The sequence below is a fragment of the Limanda limanda genome, chromosome 17, assembly GCF_963576545.1.
Source record: "Limanda limanda chromosome 17, fLimLim1.1, whole genome shotgun sequence".
NCBI classification, from domain to species: Eukaryota; Metazoa; Chordata; class Actinopteri; order Pleuronectiformes; family Pleuronectidae; genus Limanda; species Limanda limanda.
In genome coordinates this window covers 13,470,554-13,493,699 of record NC_083652.1, presented here as the reverse complement: position 1 = coordinate 13,493,699, position 23,146 = coordinate 13,470,554, and the positions used below count along the sequence as shown (strand labels likewise).

The 23,146-nt window shown below is 45.2% G+C and overlaps 2 protein-coding genes across 7 annotated transcripts; both read left to right on the top strand.

The window, feature by feature from the left end:
- Positions 1–614: 614 nt before the first annotated feature.
- srebf2 (sterol regulatory element binding transcription factor 2) lies at positions 615–15,776 on the top strand. 6 transcript variants are annotated; one of them, XM_061090554.1, is made up of 20 exons: positions 615–952; positions 5,301–5,686; positions 6,183–6,375; positions 6,473–6,636; positions 6,893–7,042; positions 7,570–7,851; positions 7,948–8,062; positions 8,142–8,293; positions 8,475–8,679; positions 8,773–8,948; positions 9,443–9,692; positions 9,835–10,004; positions 10,132–10,303; positions 10,393–10,510; positions 10,617–10,726; positions 11,129–11,261; positions 11,735–11,906; positions 12,544–12,720; positions 13,060–13,171; positions 13,317–15,776. In XM_061090554.1, exons 1-20 carry the CDS (start codon positions 871–873, stop codon positions 13,529–13,531), a joined length of 3,534 nt encoding a protein of 1,177 aa, XP_060946537.1. In that variant the 5' UTR covers positions 615–870; the 3' UTR covers positions 13,532–15,776. The 6 variants fall into 6 exon arrangements, with proteins under 6 accessions (XP_060946537.1, XP_060946534.1, XP_060946536.1 ...); XM_061090551.1 differs by having other exon boundaries at positions 7,927–8,062; positions 11,735–11,954; XM_061090553.1 differs by having other exon boundaries at positions 5,301–5,722.
- A 1,294-nt stretch (positions 15,777–17,070) lies between these two features.
- On the top strand, positions 17,071–19,233 carry nol12 (nucleolar protein 12). The gene is made up of 6 exons (XM_061090607.1): positions 17,071–17,226; positions 17,752–17,857; positions 17,944–17,992; positions 18,080–18,225; positions 18,319–18,434; positions 18,817–19,233. The coding sequence occupies exons 1-6, from the start codon at positions 17,117–17,119 to the stop codon at positions 19,010–19,012; spliced, it is 723 nt and encodes a 240-aa protein (XP_060946590.1). The 5' UTR covers positions 17,071–17,116; the 3' UTR covers positions 19,013–19,233.
- The last annotated feature ends 3,913 nt before the right edge of the window (positions 19,234–23,146 follow it).

Here is a 23,146-nt window from a genome sequence, read left to right as displayed (position 1 = left end):
TACGTATTTATTTATTTGTTATGTATTTAGTTATGTATTTATTTAGTTCTTTGTGTATATGTAGAGTGAGGTGAGGTTGTTTGTTGACTTGATATATATTAATTTATTTGTTATGTATTTAGTTATGTATTTATTTAGTTATTCTTGTATAGAGTGAGGTGAGGTTGTTTGTTGACTTGTTTATGTATTTATTTATTTGTTATGTATTTAGTTAGTTATTCTTGTTTATATAGAGTGAGGTGAGGTTGTTTATTGACTTGCTTATGTATTTATTTATTTGTTATGTATTTAGTTATGTATTTATTTAGTTATGCATGTATATATAGTGACATGAGGTTGTTATGTTGACTTGTTTATGTATTTATTTATTTGTTCTGTATTTAGTTAGTTCTTCATGTATATATAGAGTCAGGTGAGGTTGTTTTGATGAAGATAGGGGGCGCGGTTTATTCAAATGACACAGGCGCTTCTGAGGTTGACGCACTATCAGACCACGCTGAATGCGACGCTGCCATTGGTTGAGGGCGACTGGTCTCATGACAACAACGGCGGGGTTTCCGCCAATCAGAGCCCGTCTTGGGCCTCCGATTCTGTTTGTGAATGACGTAAGACGCGTGAAGCAAGATGGCGTCTCCTGAAGCTTAACTCGGTGTAAAGGACTTTATCTCCGTGAAGTCGCGCCCCCCCCGAGGCTCCGGTGCTGTTTCACGGTTGTTCCGGTGAAGAGAAGCCTCCTCTACCGGGTACGTGTGGTCGCAGGGCGCCGCTGAGCTCCAGAGGACAGCCCGAGGACCGTGTCTCTTCCCCCCTCCCCACCCCGCGACCCTCCGCCAGCAGCCGGGGAGGCGAGCTGCTGTCAGCCGGGACACGATGGACACCGGGGAGTACATGGAGACCATGGACTCCACGTTATCGGAGTTAGGGGACGAGTTCACGTTGGGGGACATCGACGGTGAGTGTCCCCGCTAGCGATGCTCCGTGTTTCCTGGTGGACTGAATGTCCCCGAGTGACAGGTCTGCGAGATGCTGAGCAGCCGAGCACATCTGGGAGAAGTTTAACATTTAAACTCTTCACCCGGCAGCTGCTGGAGCTCAAAGTTCTTCCTCTGGTTGTTTAACCAACATTTACACACACTCCACTTTGTTTGGGTCTTTATTTTCTTCCTAAATGTGCACATCAGGTATCCTTCTTCTTTTTCTTCTTCTTCTTCTTCTTCTTCTTCTTCTTCTTCTTCTTCTTCTTCTTCTTCTTCTTTTTCTTCTTCTTCTTCTTCTTCTTCTTCTTCTTCTTCTGCTTATTAGAGACTGGACACATTTTTTTCATTAAACGCTTAAAAACTTCCATCTGGACCAGGGCTGGTCTATAAACCAGATTAATAACAATTATCTCAAAACAATGATAATCAATGGCAACAGAACAAAGGCCCGATATATATATCGATGTATTTCCTACAATTCCTGGAAGCAGATTGACGAGGTGTTTGTCTTTCTCTGCTTGAAAGTTTCAACTGTTTGTCATAGTCTGTTAACACAGGGTCAACAGTTCAGTGGAAAGTGTTGGACGATTTAAATAATACAAAAAGAGCCAATAAGAGAAGGTAAATAAACAGAAGTTTGTGAAGTGAGCTCTAGTCACTATATATCAATATATTGCCTCATGTTTACTCGTCAAAAAAGGTCAAAGCTGCTGTGTCAGTGTTTTTTTATCTTTATTTTGACTTGTCAAAATTTGCTTTGTCATGTCACATAGCCTTTTAAATCCATCGTCATCTCCAGAGAGGCAGGAACTTAGTCTGATGTTTTCTGATCAAAGTGGTTTGTTTATTGAATGAAACATGAAAACATAAAACAAATACACATATAGAAAGTCTTCAAATGTATTCTCAAAATATTCCTATGATCGTTGTTTCTAAATACAACAGCCACGCTTTAATGGAAAATTGATGGAGTGTTAAATTCCATGAAGCAGAGATGGTTTCAGTGTGAGGTGTCAGTCATCAGGAAACTATGTGTGACACATGAGTGTAACTTACTCACCAAGCATGTAGGAACAATTATTTACTGTATGTACTTTCTGAGTTAAATGAGGAAACCCTGTGCAGTCTCCTCAGTATCCTCTCAGAGCTAATTCTGCAGAACTATCCAGCAAAGTGTGTGATCTCTGTAAAGATCCAGCTCTGCAACTCGACAGACAGACGGACGGACGGACGGACGGACGGACGGACGGACGGACGGACGGACGGACGGACGGACAGAAGGACAGACAGACAGACAGACAGACAGACTCCTGGATCAAATCTCCCTCTAATCAAAACAAGCTCAACCCTCTGGCACTCAGTGAAAGGACTGGGGTTTTGGTGTAACGCCGGCCAGTGCACAGTCACCAGATTCCCATCAGGGTGGAATTTTACTGAATGCAAAGTCACCAGACCAGACTGAGACACTGTCCATCTGTCTGTGTGTCTTTCTCTGTGTGTCTGTGTGTGTTTGTCTAAGCGCACACGCTCATTTCTTTTTTTGCCTCTTTATGACTTTTTGCCACATAAACACTGACCTTGTCAGGACCAGTAAAGCTCAAGTGACCAAAGCTCAAAGTTGTAATCGTCCTCTCTGAGGTCCTGGTGGAGGTTCGGAGTAAGATATGTGGTGGATAGGTTAAGGTTAGACATGAGTAGGTCAAGGTTAAGACTAGAGATAAGGTTTCTGTGAGTTTGTCCACAATGAATGGAAGTCAGTACATTGTCCCAGTAAGGCTAGTTGTGTTAGCACTATAGCACAATAGCAAGGCTACAGCATGTAACAAACCGTTATGTCCTAAATTGATGATCCTGCACACAGGCTCATGAAACATTCCTGGAACTCTACCTGTCTTGTGGTGTTTGGTGGTAATTCTCACTTCAATGGTAGCCTTTACACAGAATGAGCAGACAGCGCACCCCCGGCCACAGTTATGTAATCCTACTTAATCATCGTGTCAAAAGAGAGGAATTTACAGATTGTGTGTGTGAGGGAGAAGTGACCACTGACTGATGAACATACAGGCAAATTGCTCAGAGTAAGCCCACACTCAATTTGGCTAGTCTCGGTTTGGCCCACAGCTGATTGATAATAAGGTAATTCTTTTAGATCTATATTCATCAAAGCCTCTTTTGAATATTAACTTGAGTCTCAGCTGAGTTTGTCTGCAGCAGCTGGTTTAATGCACATCTCCGAAGATATTTAACCTTTTGTTCTTCAGATGAGCCATGTGCGTATCTTTGAGACTGAGGCCTCCGAGGCCCCTGAAAGGGCTCCAGTAGTTGACCCTATGTTCCACAAGAACATTCTCCCTCTCTCAATTATTCCCTTAGCAACCGTGGCTCTGGTTATGTAACTTATTTTCTTTGCTCTCAGCAGCCGAGCAAACTGTCCCTCTTTGATGGATTTACCCTTTGTGCCTGCTTGTCTGAAACTCTGGGGGCTAGGAGTGGCTTTGTCCGGTCTGTCATTAGCAATCTGCCCCCCCGTGGAGGTGTATAAGTGCCTGGTCTATTGTGTCCGCCTATATTATTTATACATGCTCCGGTTAATATTACCACGGTGTGAGCATCTGAAACTGTCTGTGTGCATTTTAACTTTGTTTCCCTGCACCTCGATGTAGCTGGAAGCTGAGTGTTGTTTTTGCCCCTGTATCTTTGTGTGTGTGTGTGTGTGTGTGTATGTGTCTGTGTGAGTGTGTGTGTGTGTATCCTGATGATTAACTTTTGGAGCTAATCAGTCAAAGGTCGAGGTCGACAAAATGTTGTCCCTTTCCCAAGTTATCTCTGCAAAAAATAGGACTAGACAGACAATTACATTTATTTATTAAGGAAATTATTCCCCATCATATAATCTGTTTCCAGATCAGAAACACAATCTACATAATATAACATAATGTACTTATTGAGATTAACACATCATTTGGTGTAAATCACAATGTGATAAAGTCATTATGAAATGGCCCTATTACAGTATAAATAGCATTGGAGGTTTTGCATGGCCTCTGATGCTTTTCATCATAGTTTGAAATGCCATTAACATTTTAAGTTAAATCTGATTTCTAGTCTATATTTGTCACAGATAAGAGATCAAGTATTTTTTTCTGTTAAATTAATTTATTTTTAATTGCGTTGAGCTGAAGGCTACACAGTCTCTAATACAGGAACTGATGAATGTGGAATATTATGAATGGTCCTTTGTGGATTGGATTTTCTGGTCGTTCTCTGCTGTGGAGAAAGAGGAAGTTTAAGGAGTCAGTTTCAGCTTGATGACCTTTTAGTGACCCCATTGGCTGAAACTATAGTAATATATATATATATATATATATATATATATAACTGTGCATCTTTACAATGATACAACTTAGTGTGGTACAGAGAATTGTGTTTTATATTATCTGTTGAACAAAGCACAGATCCCCAGATATTTAACCTCTGGCTGAACTTTCTTCAATCCTTCCTTTCTTTCCCCCCGATTTGTTATATTTAATACTGGAAGAAGATGCATGTGTTTGTACATTTTTGAGTTTCTTGTAATTCCAAACAAAACTGTTAAATCACTCGACAAATGCAGCTTGATGTGTCATTACATTTTTGATAAGTCGCACAGTTTCTCTGCAGCAACAAATTGCGGTAGGAGGCATTTGATTTAGTGCTAAATTCTGTTTAAAAGGTGGGCTTCAGTGCACATTCATCACCATCCTTGGGCAATCTGTCCATCATCCTTCCATCCATCCATCTTCGATCAGCCCTATCCGTTTATCTCAGTGCTCTTTTACCTGCTCCTATTGTCTTTGAGGGTCATCTGTGAGATTACATCCTGATCACTCTCAAGGCTGAATGTTTACAGACCTGATCTGTTCACTGGTTTATGACCGGAGCAGTTCAGTAGCTGTTTCTGTGAATGCATGTGAAAGTTCAAGGCCTCTTTGGGATGTTCTAGTCTAGTCTTATCTGTCTTGTGTAATATCTCTGCCAGATTTACAGTGGAGGGGGGGGGGGGACCTTGTCACCTTGTATGTCGATTCAGTTGAGGATCTGACTCGAGGACAATATTGGCTGTCAGACAACGCTTCAGCCTGAAGGCAATCAAGTAATAGTTGAGTCATGAGAATGAGTTAATGTTGCAAATATAGTTACAATCACTGATCTATTTATCTAGATGACCTTTCTTGGTAGTTATGCTGTTATATCTATTTTCATGTTACTGAATCAATTGAATGAATTTGATTTCCTGTTCAAATCCAAACTTATTGTAATGCCGGTGTTTTTCTGCCTCTTCAGAGATGCTGCAGTTTGTCAGCAACCAAGTGGGGGACTTCCCCGACTTGTTTGAGGACCAGATGAACCCAACAGGCTCGCTACAGAGCGGGAGGGCCACTGTCACCCCGCGACCTGCCGTTCAAACCCCTCAAGCCCCCCCAATCCCCCAGACACCAACCCAAGTTACCTACCTGAACTCCAGCGTTACCCTCACATGCCCACAGACACTATCTCCCCAGTCTTTACCCCTCACCCCTCCCCTCACCCCCGCCCAGGCCCCCTCCCCTATCGCCGCCTCCCCTGTGCAGCAGCAGGTGACCCGCAGCCCTCCGCTGCTTCAGCCTCGGCCTCAGGTGGTCCAACCCATCCAGCCTCAGCCCCAACAGACGGCTCAGCCTACCCTCCAGGTATCAACTATCATACCACTTGCACGCGAGACTTGGGTAATAACTTAATTTACTCATTCTACTAGTAAGTATTGAAAACTGTGTTTAGAGATGATGGTTTAAAGTTGTGTGGAGCTGATCAGGGTACATGACTGCTGAGGTACTAGTGCTGTAATCATGAGTCCGGACCTGTTTTCAAAGTGCCTGCCTCTCTAGCTTTAATCTTGTTTTCTGTTGAGGTCTTATTTTGTTTTATTGTTCCATCCATACATATAACAAGCTTCTGCTGACATGAGAGAAATTTCAGAGTCCTGACAAACTGTAAAATATAATATCCAGCTCAGCCTCCCTACAATCCAATGCACATCTCAGCAAATACTGCATCAACCTGAGAGATGCAGTTTATTGTCCTGAGTAAAACACATTTTCCCCAAAACAGTACATCATCTAAGGCAGATAAATTGCTTTTTTGTTGCATCAGCGTTTTCTCTTATCTCTACTTTTCACTTGACTGCAGATGCACACTCAGGGGATCCCCATGCAGACCCAGAGCTTCCCGGTCCACACCTTAGTTCAGACTCAATGCCAGACGCCCATGCCCATCCAGACCCAGGCGGGGCAAACTGTGATGATTGCCCCCAACGGTGGGCAGTCGCGTTTCATCCAGAGCCCTGTGATCTGCCACCAGGGTTCTACTCCTGGGTTCCAAGGTGACTGAGGAGAAGAACAGTGTTTTCTGTTGAACATGGGAGATTGATATCACTAAGGGGTCGATAATAACGTGGCTTCCTTGTCTCCTCTTCTCAGTCATCCAACCACAGATGCAGAGCATCATGACGTCACCACAGCTCCAACCATTGACCATTCAGCATCAGCGACTTCTGACTCCAACAGGTCAAACCATCCAGACTCTGTCTGCAGCACCGACCACAGTCCACACTATGCAGCAGCAGATGCAGCAGGTGCAGCAGGTACGAGAGAGCAATGAGTCAGAAAGAGATTTGATATGATTGTTTGATATCTAGTAGTAAAAGATTTATATTTCAACAAATCAAACTATCAATCTGAAAATAGCTCCTAGAGAAATACGTTTGTTTCATAAGGTTGATAAGGATATGGACATGAGTAGAGCCACAGTGAATCTGAATAACAAACTTTTCATTTTTTAAACTCCTTGTGAGCAAACATAAAAGTCTCACTTTGACTTTTTGTATTTTTTGCCACCAGGTCCTAGTCCAGCAGCCTCAACTTCTGAAAACAGAATCGCTGGTTCTCACAACTCTCAAACCAGATGGCACTCAGGTGCTGTCGACCATGCAGAGCCCCAACGGGATCACCACCTTGACCACGCCCCTCCAGAACACTCTGCAAGTCCCGGTATGAAACCAGCTGCAGTGACTTCACATTATCCTTTGGTTCTCAATAAAGGTCTCGATTTGGTTCCTTAAAAATGCAAACTCTGCAGTTCCACAGGCTGTTTAAAAGGAGTTTTACTAATTGAGCGGTCACTAGCATTCCAAGAAGACGTGCTCATTAGCGAGAGACCTCAGTCGTAGCCACTTATTCACAAATACCATTGTTAATATTAACATACAGCCAGCTGAACTTATTCTAACGCAGCTGATTTCATATACACACAATGGTTATTTAAATCTGGAAACAGAAATTTGTGGTTTCTGTTGGCTAATTCTTTATTTTATCTGATGCATCGTTATCCTTCTCTCTCATCCACTTCTCACTACAGCAAGTAAACAATACAGTGGATCTGATTGGCTGCTATCTGTCCGCCAACAGCGTGACTACTACTACAAAACACAAATAATCAAGTCCTTCATCACACAGACCAGTTAACCATTAATACTTCACACTGACACTATTGCACTTCTACTGATTTTGGTCTTCAGACGCTGATGAGCAGCAACATCCTGACCACCGTCCCTATGGTGATGGGCGGAGGAGACAAGCTGCCAATCAAGCAGCTGCAGCCAGGCTCCTCCCACTGCACGAATGTAGCCAGATCAAATGTGGATCACGGCTTCATGAACATGGGAGTACTGGGCCCGGGAGGAGTGGTGAAGGAGGGCGAGAGGAGGACGACACACAACATCATCGAGAAGAGGTACCGCTCCTCCATCAATGACAAAATCCTCGAGCTGAGAGACCTGGTCATGGGCAACGACACAAAGGTAGACAGTTCAACGTTAGCACACTTTAATGTCACAAGATGCTTGAGGGTGTGTATTGGATCCTCATTTGTTTAGTCTGCATGCCTTGCTTCCCAGATGCATAAATCCGGAGTGCTCAGGAAAGCCATCGACTACATCAAATACTTGCAACAGGTCAACCACAAACTACGACAGGAGAACATGGCCCTTAAAATGGGAAACCAGAAGAACAGTAAGTGTTTGACGTCGCTGAGCGCAGAGCCACATCTCTAACAGGTTGAGATTTGAATGACTCACTCTCTCTGTCTCAGAGCCAGTGACGCTGTCTGAGGATGTGGACCTCAAACAGGAAATAGTGATGATGTCACCTCCAGCCTCAGACTCTGGCTCCGGTTCCCCCGAGCAGTTCTCTCCGTACTGTGTTGACTCGGAGCCCGGCAGTCCCTTACTGGATCACGACAAGGTAACACGCACACACACAAAGACCAGATTAGACTCTTCATTGATTTATTGATTTCTGCTGCGGAGATGTCAAATGAGGCTATGAACTTGTTTTCAGTCGCCAGGCGTTTACTTCCTCTGTTGCAGCAAAGCACAAGCCTTCAGAATAATAATAATATAATGTCTCTCTCTCTCTGTGTCAGGTGAAGAGTGAGCCAGATTCTCCGTCCACCGTCGGAGTGATGGATCGTTCTCGACTGCTTCTCTGTGCCCTCACCTTCTTCTGCCTGTCACTGAACCCGCTGCCCTCTCTTCTGGGCTCTGAGGCCTCAGGGAGCCACGGCCTCTCTACTGGCCATGGGCCCTCGAGAACGCTCGTCTGGTTCCCGACACACACACAGGACTTCGGTGAGCAGGACTGACCACAGCTGTTAATGAAGGTTCACGATCCCCTTTAAACCCACGACCTCACCTCATATTTTGTTCCCTCTCGTCCCGCAGCATCCTGGCTGCGGTGCCTGTTGCCATGGGTGATGGTGTGGGTGCTGAGTGGGGTGGGAGCTGTGTGGGGCTGTGTCAGGGTGCTCTACCTGTGGGAGCCCGTCACACTCCTTCACTCCCCGAAGTCTGTGTCCTTCTGGAGGCATCGCAAACAAGCCGACCTGCATCTCAACAGGGTGAGTACACGTCCGGACGAGGGCTGGCACAGAACCCTGACTGGGGCCTAACTCATTCACCCTAATGATGTTATCATGGAAGTTTGAAAAATATTAATAATGCTATCTGTTGATTTCATCTCAATTTGTAATTTGAGGTGAATAGATTTTGGTCAAAACGCAACAAAATCTACTCTGTTTATGCAAATAGATTATCTTGATAATTAAAAATAGTCTGAGCGATTCTAATAGCCTATACAAGAAAAGTGTTGAAGTCTTCATAGACAGAACATGTCAGTTTCTTTGTCTGCTTTTCTTTGTGGTTGTAAATAAAACTTTCAGCTCTAAATCCAAGGAAATAACAAATCACATTAACAAAGCAAAGAAACAAACCAAGAAAAGAACATTTAAATGTTTTTATCTTTGTTTTTCCCCGAGCAATAGATTATCTGAGTTGTTGTCTCTGTCACTGCACATCTTATAAAAAATATCACCATCTCCTTTTTTTCCTGCAGGGAGATTACAAGGCAGCATTGGTTAGTTTAGAGACCTGCTTGGACGTCTTGACCCGCGCTCTTCCCTCAACCAATCTGGATCTGGTTTGCTCGCTGTCCTGGAATCTTATTCGCTACTGCCTGCATCGTCCAACTCCTCTGGGATGGCTGGTTCACCAGGTCAGAGGAAAGCACGAGGGAGAGGAGGCTCGGACAAGTGCGAAGGACGCAGCTCTGGTTTACCAGCGTCTGAGTCAGCTGCAGCTCACAGGTGAGTGTGGAGGACAGAGTGAGACGCCGCTGCTGTGCACAGGCTGTCGGGATATGATTCATGGTTTGGACTTAATGAACTGCAGAATACAGAGTTCAGTAAGTACATGCAGTGATACAGGCTGTGTTCTCTCTGTCTGTAGGAAAGCTGCCTCAGCGAAGCAGCCTGTGGGCTTTGTCTCTCTCTCTCAGCGCCGTCAACCTCAGCGAGAGCGCCCAAGGCAAGATGGCCCCTGCTCAGCTCACCCAGATCTACGTCACTGCAGCGACCGCCCTGCGCACACTGCTGGGCCACCACCTCTCCTTTTTGCCTGTATGTCTTTTTCCTGATCCATCATCTGTCCTCAGTTTATCTCAAAGAGCTTTAAATAAACATAACAGACGGAGGAGGTGATACATGTATTTAACTGAGCATCTTTCCCTCGATGTCCGTCTCCCAGGGTTACCTACTGAGCTGTGCTGAGAGTGTGGCCAGTCACTCAGACACCAAGCCGATCCCCGACTGCCTCCGCTGGCTCTTCACCCCATTGGGCCGGCAGTTCTTCCTGAGCTGTGATTGGTCAGTGAAGTCTGAGTGCAGCGACAGCGTGTACACTTCTCAGAGAGATTCGGGTAAGTTGTGAGTCTTGAGTGGATCTGTAAGAAAGATTTTGAATGTGCGATAATTAATCTGTTCCTCTTACATCTGGATCTTCCTGCAGTCGACCCCATCGCCCAGCTGCACCGCTGTTTCTGCAGGAAGCTTCTGGAGCGAGCAGTTCACACCCTCATTCAGCCGCAGAGCGACTCCGAAGCAGGCAAACGCAAGAATGACTCTGGGTAAGGCAGCGGCGTCCAGGGCTTCCTGGATCTTTACAGTTTGTTTGCATTAAAAAATGTACTCAGTAAACGTCTTCCTTCTATTTCTTGCACTGTTCTTTTCCAGGGAGTTTTCCAGTGCTATGGAGTTCCTCCAGCTGTTGAACAGCTGCACAGAGGACTCTCCTTCCCCGCCTCCTCCCTTCTCGACTCCTCCCAATCACACCACCACACCAGGTATGAAGAGAATAAAACTCCCATGTGAACAGAAGCATGAATCATATCGGATGATTGATGCAGTTGTGTGGGGAAGCTCGTCACTGAGGATTAACCAGATAATCATCTGAGTTCTTACCGTCAACAGTAATGGATTTTCTTGGCTTGACTCTCAGCCAGTGCCGCCTTTGCAATTAACTTTTTATTGAATCATCACAGATAAGACCTGCAGTCATTGATTTGTGGTAATAAATGACTTCCAGAGGGATATGAATACATATTAATTAACTACAGTGGCAATCAATCATTGATAAAACAGGAAAGGAAATCGTTAGTTAGGCACCACATCACACCTGATATGAATCTTAACAAGAGAAAGCTTCTCTGAGCCGAAACTAAATTCCTGTGTCTTCTCTGTGCCAGTGGGAGACCCGGTGAGTCGCTGGTGGGCCTTGGTCCTGAAGGCGGCGGTGCACTGGCTGCAGGGCGACGACGTGGTGGTGAGGTCACTGCTGGCCGAGGCAGAGCGAATGCCTAGGGCTCTGCACACTCTTGAGTAAGTGAAATAGTGTTTAAGTTACAGATCATAAACACTCACAGTGAAGTACAGAAACTAGAATTCACTGGGTGAAGAAGACAAAGCCTGTCGCTCTCCATATCAATTATTTAAAAGCTCCCGTAACATGAAAATCCTCTCTACCTGGATCCAGTTATAGAAGCCATACATTTTACACTTGTTTGTAGATTCCTAATCGTTGTAGAAAGATTCTTAATATGAATCTGCAGGACGTTTTGCCAGAAGCCGTCTGTTAAGCGATTCTCAATCATCGATCTCGTTTGTATGTTTGAACAGTCGTGTCTAGAGAAGAAGTCGAGATTAAAAAGAAACTAGTCAGACTGCAAATTTTTAATCTCGATTTCAAACCTTGGCATTAAATCAAACTGAAGGATGTTGATAAAGATGAACAAGTGTGTCCTTGTTTTACAAATACTCTCATTAACCATCCTCCCTGTTCCTCCCTGTTCCAGCCACTCTCTTCCCAAGGCTGTTCTGCTGCTTTGCAAAGCGGTTCAGATGAGTCTGTTGCCTCTGAAGGGAGAAGGAGCAGTGGCCTGTCTGTCCCACTGTGACCGAGCCAGCAGCCACCTGCGCGCCAGCATCTCCGAGCCACTCGCCCAGTCGGGCAACGGGCTGAACAAGGTAGAAATCAGAGAAGCTGCAACAAGCACCGTCATCACTGACATCTCCGTAAGATCTGCACCGGGTTTGTGGGCTCAGGGTTTCTGGTGTAATCCCAAAAAACAACTTGCCTCATGCTGCATGTTTCAAATCAGATAATCAGGATTCACTGAAGTCGAAGCATTCAAGGTTTCATCATGCACACACTTGATATGAGGCTGTTGTGAGTGTGTTTATACTTGCATTTCTGTTTAGTCATGTTAGTTAAGAGGTGTGTTCAGCATTTAATTGTGATGATAAGGAGCTTGTGAATATGTCAAGGAGTTGTCCCTGAGGCGATAGTGGGTAACGTGTGCGTGGGAATATTTGTGTGTCTCTGTGTGTGTGTGTGTGTTTGTGTGCGCGCAGTCTGGGTGGCAGGAGGTGGCTGTGGTGCATTGTAGTTGCATTGCATGATCCTGAAGCCGAGTGCAATGTGTCTGCAGTGCAGTACAGAGGCCTCCCCAATCTGCACGCACCCGCTACACACCCCCATCACTTCACACGAGGCCGCACTGGAAAGTTCTGCATGTTACTCTCAGATTTTTTTTCGGGGGGGAATGCAAGTCGGATATTGCACCCAGCAGCTCTTTGATTTGTGGCCCTCCTCTCTCCTAAGGGGGTGGAGCTCCTGGTGTGCGACCTCCTGCTGACCTTGAGGACCAGTTTGTGGCAGCGAGGCGGCAGCAGCAACGGAGAACCCGGCCCGGCCCCTGGATCCCAGTTGGCTGGTTTTCAGAGGGACCTCAGCGCGCTCAGGAAGCTCACACAGAGCTACAGGCAGGCGCAACACAAGGTACATCACGTTCCCTCCCACTGTTATCAGCTGCACAACTCTCACTCCACTGCAGCACATCAATCATACTGGTGAGGTTTGTTTGAGGAGTCGTTACTGGAGCCGCAGGGTCTTTGACAGCTGCTGCTTCCTGATCATTTATTATGTCCTGACTTGTGCAACACTCATAAAGAACGTTTCATCATACTGTAATCATTGTGTTGTGAGACAAGTGAGTGAAAAATGCTTTTACCTGAACGTCTCCACTGATGGAGGTCTGGTAGTAAATGAAGTGAGTGCACGGCTTCACCGGCTTCACCCAGAGAAACAATCGTCTGATGTTCCTTGTTCTTCCTGCAGGTGTTTCTCCATGAGACCACAGTGAGGCTAATGGCCGGTGCCAGTCCCACAAGGACGCACCAGCTGCTGGAGCACAACCTCCGACGCAGGACACACAACTCCTACACAGCCGGTACGACTCCGACTCATATTTATGTATTGAACCGTCGTCCTCCGGGTGGTCGTTATTGATCTTATTAATAACAGTAATACTCACACCAGGAAGCATTGGAGGCTAATCTGCACTTGTCCTCCTCTTTCCTTGCTGCTCTCTGCAGGTGAGTGTGTCCTGGGCGAGAGGGAGAGGGCCCACGCCATCCTGCTGGCCTGCCGCCACCTGCCCATGCCCCTGCTAACTCCGCCTGGGCACCGCGCCCGCCTGCTGGCCGAGGCCAAGCGCACCCTGGAGCGGGTGGGAGACCGCCGCTCCCTGCAGGACTGTCAGCAGATCTTGCTGCGCCTCAGCGGGGGCACGACCATCGCAGCCTCCTGAACAAACACGACTTAAAAACACCCGACTCATCCACCATCACGTAATTCTGTAACTGTCACATGTTCCCACACTCACACTGATCCACGAATATGGAGTCCTCTACCGCAGCCTTGTATCCACACAGCAGCTTCACATCTGCTCCTCTAACTCTTAGTTGCCCTGTTGCAGCACAATCACGCCACCTTCTGGCCATTAATTGTACCACGCTGGTTAACTGCCTCATTTTAAACAATGCTTAACAACAAGGGAAATCAGGTGAAATAGGCCCCACAGGAAAAAGGGACCACGATCTCATAGCTTAAGTAGATGCAATGCAGCAGTGCATTGATTAGCTGTAGGAAGCCGAGCTGTACAATCATTCCTGGCGCCCGCTAACTGTTAGCTAATGGCTCAGTAAACTCGCAAGCTTCTATTAAAGGGCTTCAGTCTGTTCAAGAGTGGACTGCCCTGACCTGTTGAGCAAGGCTGTGCTGGGAGCTGCAGCCAGAGAGTGGCCGGCACAGTCTTTTCCTATCTACCTCATACACAGTACAATGCCAGCACTGTACTGCTGAGCATCACAGGACCCTTCAGTCAGTCACTGAATTTGAATCAAGTGACCGTTTGACGTGATGCTTAGTTCCAGAGCGGCGCCATTCCATTAACAGCTCGCTGGGACTTTAGGAAACAGCAGCAACACAACTACTGGAAAGTTTAATGAGACACAGCTGCTGCTGACATGTTCTGTTCCGTCAGGACAGAGGAACAATTAGTGGATTTGCAAAACGTCAAAGTAGCACAGGGAAGCAGTCGATTGTGGGATAATAAGAAAAAAAACGGACAAACAGAAATTCATAAGCACTACAGGTCAAAGGTTTTAGAACGTCTCAATTCTTCCAGCTGCTGTTTACAAATTTGAGATTTAATCTTGGAATCTTCACATTCAATTACATTAAATCTTCTTTTTATTTTTACTCACTCACAAACACAATTATGGCAGCAAATATTTTGTTTTAATCCGATCAATGTTGAAGAAGTTCCCACGTACTTGTTTTGCTTTGACCTTCAGGTTCAGTTCATCACAAACCAGCAGCATGAGGTTTCAATCTGAAGACTGTGCTGCTCTTCATCACGTGAAGCCTCCGCCTGCTTCTCGTCTTCAATGTTTTGACTCATTAGGTCTTTCTTACTCATCTCATAAACAGATTTACCTTCTTTCTATTTCAGTGGAAAAGTGAGGAAGACTAAAAACCTTTGACCAGTGGTGCACATGAGACATGAATTGCATACACACAATGTGATTGTATATAGTTTGTACATAGGCAGATAAGCAGAAGTAGAATTCTTACGCACTGCTTGAGAGATGAAGAACAAAAGAACTGTAACACGTAGAATCTGACCAGGAGAGTCCAGTTCACCAGGGAGTTCAGCCGCGATACGTTTTTCCATGGTAACAAATCGTCGGTAAGAGAATAATCACCTCTCTGCTGTGAGGGGTGCATCGCGTCATGGTGGGAAGATTAACTGCAACACAGCCGTGACGTGATAAATTGTATTTCTTGGAATACGATGTCCATATACATGTAAAGCTCTCAAGCAAAATGGCCTTGATGTTATGTAAAAAGTTGATGATGTTTTCATCATATTTTAATTGATGGAGGAGTTTTAGCTTTGTGAAAAATCTTTTGTCTACTTTGCTTTTTATTCAGTCATTCCATTTATTTCCCGTGCTCTGATGACCTTATTTAATGTTTATGTGATATTAATATAAATGCATTCTTTGGTTGGGAAGGGAGCAATTTTATCGCATTTTATTATTGTCGTTATTTTTTGTTGTTTAAAAGAAGCCGAGGGTCAGAAACTATCAGAGGGAGAAGCTCTACGAGGAAGATGTGTATTTCATTGAAGAAGTCCGGCCTGCGTTTAAATAAATAGCCGGAATGTTTTGGATCCTGCTGCAATTTCTTTGTCGTTTGTCAAGTTCGAGCAAACACAAACTCGTGCTATTAAAATTTTCCAGAACTCTGTCTTCCAGGTCAACTCGAGCTGTCAATACGTCCCATCAGGAGTCCGGAGTCGAGCTTTAGAAGAAGAAGAAAGCGACGCTCAACCAGCCAGTAGCAGGCTGCAGTTACTATCATTAGGATGTTATAGTTTTTTTTGGTTTTTTTTGCTTCTTCCCCTTGATGTATTTTATTCTCTGGACTTTTGTGTTTATTTCGATGTTTGTTTTATAATAAAACAACACATGATAGTTGCTGGCAAATACGATCTCTCAGTAATTTATTGTGTCAAAACAACACACTTCATGTTTCCTGTGTGTTTGCCGGGTGTGAATGTCAGTGATAGAGACTTCTCTGTGGAGGTTATTGGTTTCCTCTTTCAATCAGTGTGTGTAGCACAGTGAACACTGGACGCCTCTGTGTGGATGAGACTCTCCCTGCAGCTCCACAGAGACGACGTGTCTGGATACATTACATTCTTTACATTACATTTCATTTAGCTGACGCTTTTAACCAAAGTGACTTACAATGAGTGCATTCAACCATGAGGGTACAAACCCAGAACAACAAGAATCAATACGAGAGGAAACGCTGCGACTGGAGGGAGCGGCTGCTGCTACAGGAAACACCTCCCCCCCACCCCCCTATCACCACGGAGGTGTCAGAGGAGAAGATTCAAAATAATAACATGTACAACTGAGACACAACCTTCAGAAATATAAGGAGTGGGAAATATATGTAAGGACCCAACTTCAGGTGAATAATTATTCTCGTCATTTACAGAAAACTAGTCAAAAAAGGGTCTAAAGATCTATAATGCAACAACATTTACCTAATAATGATGAAGAATCAAAGACAAATGTAAACTGGAAACAAAAATTGTGAGTGTGAGTTATGTTGGAGGGAGGATCAGAGATTCCACTCATATTCTGGGATTGCACAAAAACCTTGGATTTCTGGAAATGTTTTCGTAAAGAGATTTAAAATGTTTAGAGAATCAATTTTAGTTTAAATCCAACACTTTTCAGCTCTTATCAGTAAAGAACATGTTTCAAATTTGTTGGTTAAAGCCACAGCTCCCGAACACAAAGCAGTGGACAGACATGACGGGAATAAAGAGAATAGAGAAGGTCTTTGTTTTGGAGAAAATGACAACAAGACTCCAGCTGAAACCACAAAGATCCAGAAGAGTTTTTATTTCCTGAATGTTATGTGTGAGGAATGTGATATAATCAGGTTGTATTGTTGGTCTGGGACAGATATGAATGCAAAATTAACTGAAACAAGTTTGATTATTTATACATCTCCATATATAGAGTTATGGGATATAAAACAAATTTAAAATAAATCAAAGTTAGATAAATAGAACAGCAACATTTATTTTATCATGAAAAGTGAATCCCATATAATAAATTAGCATGAAGTTTGATATTAAACACATCGGATAAACAGTTTCAAAGAATTTGTGGCTCATGTTCACATGTAGGTTGAGCGGAACCTCTTAAAGCTGATATGTACTTGTTTCTAGTCGGAATTATTTAACTGAGGTCCCTCCCTGTAGTATTACCCCGGAAGTTGCTTCGCGTTAACTCACGTGTTCACCATGAAAAACCTGAAAAAACACAACAAGTCGTTCAACGATAAGAACTTCAAACCCGGGAAGAAGAAACGAGAAAACAAAGTCATCTTAACGTTTGACGACAAAGGAAGAGAGTAAGTTTCTCTGCTGCTAGTTAGCATCCTAGCGTTAGCATCCTAGCGTTAGCCACCACTGGTCTACTCCTGTATCAGGCTAGCATTAGCATCAGGTATTTAAAATCAGGTTTAAATCATTGTTTAACAGGATTAACTTCAGTTTTAACAGGAAGTCTTTAACACGTGGTTGTTTGTTAACTGAGCGTTTTTAGACTGAGTTTAAATTCTGTTTATATATTGTTGTCATTTTAATATTACCTCATGTTTACATTGTGATTGTACCTTATTTATCCCTGTTTGAAATTATTTTTCTATATTAACTGTCCTCTTCCTGCTGTAAAACGACACATGTCCCTATAACTAATGACTAATTTCGAATTATATAATATGTGTTTTATGTAATTTATTTACTATGAATCTATTGAATTGTAATCCAGAGGTTGTCACTTTAACACAAACAAAGTAATATCGCTGTCATATACATCCTGAATTATACATGTATATTGAACCTGTAGAGATTTAACCAGTGGTTTCTTCTTCCAGTGACTTTCTCAGTGGTTTCCACAAGCGAAAGGTGGAAAGGAGAAAAGCAGCACTGGCAGAAATCAGAAAGAAAATCAAGGAGGAGCAAATCAGAGTCCGAGTCGAGGTGAGTGTGGATTTAAAGGTGTTGACGTCTGTGAATCGTGTGAGGAACCGATTTTTCTGACTTTCAATCTAAACGTCTTGTTTTAGAGGCATAAGGAATATATCAGGCTGCTGAAGGAGAGAACGGACGCTCTGGGTGAGTTCACGTCAAACGTCAACAAAACAGAAAAAACCCTGATCATTTATACAGATTCTTATTCTCTCTTGGTTATTTCTCTCTCAGAGGAAGCTGACGATGATCTGGAGAATGCGATCACCAGCACGACCGAGACTCTTCAGTACGATCACCCCAACCACACCGTCACCGTGACGACCATCAGCGATCTGGACCTCTCCGGGGCTCGCCTGCTCGGACCCGAAGCAGATCCGGTAAACGGTTCACCCAGGTTATCTCCGTGCGCTGCCCCTGATGGGTCTCACCGTCCATCTGGATGCTAATAACTGTGAATCTGTGCTGTCAAGGTGATCGGGGAAAGCAATGAGGAGGAAACGCAGGAGGGAGAAACGAAGGAGGAGGAAACGAGGGAGCAGACGACGGCAATGCCAAGAAAATCCGGGAATCCGATCATGAACAAAAAGTAAGTTGTTCATCATACAAATCTAAAAACATTATCAATACGTGTGGCTAGTTTTCCTTTTCACAGAATCTATGTTTTTGTTATTTTGCCTTTTTGTCAGACGTCACTTTAGGCTTTGATGACTTATGATAAACATCTCACATTTTATATTTGACATTTTATAACCAAAGTGTTAGTACAAGGGACATTCTCCATCATGTCCTATATTCTAAAATATGCTGATCACCCAAGAACCAGAGATGTGACATGATGGTGGTCTACAGATGTTCCTTACATTAGAATCATCTTCCAGCCGCCGCTCACTCCAGCTGTGTTTCCTCTCTCTTTCTCTCTCTCCCTCTCTCTCTATCCCTCTCTCTCTCTCTCCCTCCTGCTGCTGTAGAATCCGCTCCCTGATGTCCTCGCTCAGCACCTTCACCTGCAAGAAGAGGCCGAAGGGGAAGCAGGAAGGCCGAAAAGGACGAGACCGCACGATGGACAAGAAACGTGGAATCACAGAGTTGAAAAAGAGAACGGGGAAGACCAGCAAGTGGCAGAGACGTCGACAGACCGGGAAGAAGGGCCAGCATCAGGAATGATGATGTGTGTTAAACTACAATGTGAGATCTGAACTGTTTGTATGATGAACACAAGCTGAGGTGGAGCCTGTGGCCTCCACCAGGGCGGACTGTCACTTATCAGAATCACTTCCTGCAACCTGAAAGTTTGTACATTATTCCAGCTGTTTTCGTTGTTTTCCTTCATGAAATAAAGTTTCCTGTATTCTACTGCGGTTTGATTAAATGATGTGTGAATCCTGCTGAGACGTCTTCTTGTCTTCATGTCTCTCACGTGGTCAGAGTTCTTCCCTCTGGGCTCTATTGTTAAATAGGAAACGTGACGCTGTGGTTAACATCCTCTGTGGAGCATCAGGAAACCGACCCTCAGCTCCATTTCCTCTGCTCAGTTTTACCTGTGTGTGTGATCTGAAAAGAACGACATCTTGTTCACTGTAAATATGAAGAACCCACACAGCCTCCTGTCTTAGTGTATGTTTAACCCCCCCCTCACCTCACCAGTGTTTATTTATTTACGCTAACCTGAGCCAGCGTGTGCCAGCTGCCACTAGCATAAGCGTTTCACTTCGCTTTCTAAAGCCCATGATATTTAATACAGCCGCTCCATAAAGGAACCAGGCAGGTCACTGGCTCCATGTTGGCTCCAGGTCTGCATGCACCCATGAGCCTCTGCTGCCGGAGCCGGGAGCCGCCATGGCCGCCGAGGATGCTTCAGTTTCACTCGTAGTCGGAGCAGCCAATCGGATTGATTCTAGAGTTCGGAGGACAGAGCATGTGGAAGAGGAGGCTCGTGCCTGATGGGGGTCTGAGGAGCAGCGTCTCCTGGGTGATGACAAACTCACCGGAGCTGACGACTGGAGCTTCTCTTCACAGGTATTTTAATATGATCATCCTCAAAGGTTTGCTGTTTCCACACCTTTTCAATTTCTTAATTGGTTAATTCACATTTTCTGCTATTAATGTATTTGTAACAGCTGTTGAATCATGTGTTTGGTATTGATGTGTCTCTGTTGTCAGCTTTGGCCCAAACCTCACCAGTCTGGTGTTTACACCTGATATTAACAGTCAGAATGCAAATGTATGATTATTTAAAAAAGATATTTACATCTCAACTTAATCTTGTTTCAACTCTCAGTATATTACCAAAGATGCTCTGCAGGTTTTTGACAATATCTTGGACTAACTTTTAAAATCATGAGTTGTGTGTAGTGCAATAATAATCATAACCATCTTCCAGTCACCATCATATAAGAGCTATTCTTCAAGTATATTTGAATGTGAGACAGTTTCTCCAACGCTCTGTTTCTCAGTTCTCTCTCCCTGATGTGATGAGCGTGCACGTCCCCCCCCAGAACCCAGCATGCCTCACCCCACCGACGAGCAGCCCTGCCCAAAGTTCCAGCCCAACATCTTCGACCCGTCACGCTGCCATGACTGCCTGCGCCAGAGGCACCTGCACACCGGCGCAGGGGCGAGCACCGAGGAGCCACCAGGGCTGAAACCCACTGCAGGCACTGGGACTGGGGGTTTAACCGACACTGGGACTTGGACTGGGACTCGGACTGGGACTGGGGCAGGCAAAGGAGTGTTGTTAACACCAATCCAGTCCCAGGCTGAGGAAAAAGACACCAGCAGCAAGGTAAGAAAGAGGAGAGTGAGGAGTGATGGGATGGAGTTGATGTGAAGAAGGGGGGGGAGAGGTCACAGGTCAAAAGGTCAGAAAGACACAAGGAGCAAGATGCTGAGCAACAGAATGAGACACTGCTGAGTTGCTGGAGTCACTTTTATTTGTCCTGCAGATCAGAAATGATGCAGCAAGTTAGAATCGAAAATAATGGATTCAAACTTTTAACTTTTTTCAATAAATGACCAAAATTTTTTAAAAATGTTTCCATGTGTGATCATAGTTCATGAGATCATACTTGAGACGAGGAGAAAGGTCAGAGATGCAGGATGAGCGGTAACGAGCGGTTCCTTATAATAAATTAAAGAAGCTGGATCACTTACTGTCCTCTTGGGAATCACCTGTAATTTCAGACAAAGGGTTGATGAAAAGAAAGGTGTGGCCTGTTCACTGTATTAAAACTGAGACAGCTCCACATTCCTCTGTTGAACCTGCTTCCATGACAAGGATGAGTTTGTCTGATGACTGAAATGTTTCTTAAAAGATGATAGATATGGAATTGAAGCATATTTTGTGATATCATATTCCCTGGAGTTTATTTCCAGTGAACTGACTTTTACAGACACTTATTCATCGTTATTTCAAGAGATGGTTATGGCAGCTGAAGAAATGTTGAAATTTTAATGAGGAGAGCCGGGAGTCAGGTTGGGTTACGGAGGTGAAACTCTAATCGAACAGCAGACTGAGGCTGTGAGGACAGAGGCAACAACACTGTCCAACCCTCCATCTCTGTGTCTTCCATGAGTCTACATGTCTTTTAAAGCTGCACCTTCGTGTGGAGGCACAATTTCAGGAAAATCACCAGTGCATCTTCCCCTGTGACGTAGACAGATCGATAGCGTTCTGCGATGCTGCGATTGGCTCGTGTCCTAACGTGTCGTCCTATCAGGAGGACTCTGACGGCCTGTCGGTGGTGAGCAGCTACTGTGATGTCAGTGGCGTCCGTCCAGGTCACGGTGAGAGCTCCTTGTGCATCCTGAGCCCGGAGTGCGAGCTCTACATCTGCGACGGAGACGACGACGACAGCACTGACAGGTGGGTGATCTCAGGACACTGTCATTTCAATGCTTCACTCACCTAGAGGGACATTATGGGCAAGTTTAATCATTTAGAAAATGATATCTCAACTTCAATTTCCCAAAACTCTCATGTGGTGTGATGCATTTGAGCAGTTTTTCAGTAAAATGTCTCCTTGCCCTCCTTCTTCACCTTCTCTTTACTCTTTCACCCTTTAATCTTTTCCATTTCTTCTTCCGACTCTTCCTCTGCACAGCTACCAAGAGTTCAGCGGCTCCGTCAGTGCAGAGGACGAGTACCTGCCCGTCCGTCGCCATTCGGCCCAACTCGCCATGACCCGGCTCGACCCGCCGCCCCACCGGCCCAGCCCGCGGGCGTGGATGGATGAAGCCCGGAGCAGAGAGGGCTTCACCAGGCGAGCGGGTGTGTGACAGCTCAGCTTGTATAGCTGTTTAGAGGCAGAACCATTACAGCATCTTCTAGTTTGAGTCTGACAGTCTGACAGTCGGCCGAGGCTTTGGTATGAGTGACTGCTCCTGACCGGTTCATATCCAGTTTCACCCGATGGTGTTCTTTACGTGACAATACTGTTTGATGTCACCAGCTGAGGTGTCACAGAACAATTATCAGTAACACAATATATCTGTGTGTCAGGAAACCTCTTGAGCTCTGATGTGCGTGTCTCCGTCCCCCCCTCCCTTGTTCTATTTCCGTCACCCTGCCTGACTCCTTCTCTCTCTCTTAGGGATGAACGACGACAGGGAGAAGCGTGAGAGCGGATACTTCTCCCTGGGCAAGGCGGCGGGGGGGCGCTCGCTCCGTGATAGCAGCCCGTCGGCTCCTTTCCGCCATTTTGAGAGAGGGCATCCCCTCTTCAGTGCCAGAAATATTGAGCCCAAAGACATCATCCCCTTCAGGAACCCTAATCTCGGCGTGGCGTCGGAAAGGCAGGTACCAGAGGATGAATATGACGACCTCCCTCTGGAAATCCGTCCGCCTGACCCCTATGATATTGCCATTGAGGTTGAGGCCCAAGTCGGCCCTCGCTCTCCCAGTCCGACGCCTTTCAAGGTAGCGGAGTCACTGGCTTCGGACCGAAAGGGCTTCAGTAGTTCATATGGCCGGGGAAACCCCTCGTCTCAAGTTTCGTCCTTTCAATCAGGACGGTTCGATTCCTCAAAGCGTAGCTCAGCTCTGCAATCTCGCTCTTCTTCTCCGTCCCGTGGTAATTTACCGTTCAGGCGCAGTGAGTCCACCGGTTCCCTCAGCAGGCTAAGTGTGGATGGTGGAGGTGGAGGTCGGTCTCAGGGGACGGAACCGGGATCCAGAAGCTCGTTGCAAAGCACACAGGCCCGACGTGGTGAGTCGGGAACGCTGCCGAGAAACTTCAAATCGCTTCCTGGTTCGGTTAAATACCAAACCAGCACGGTGTCTGACTTCAGGAGCGCCCTGAG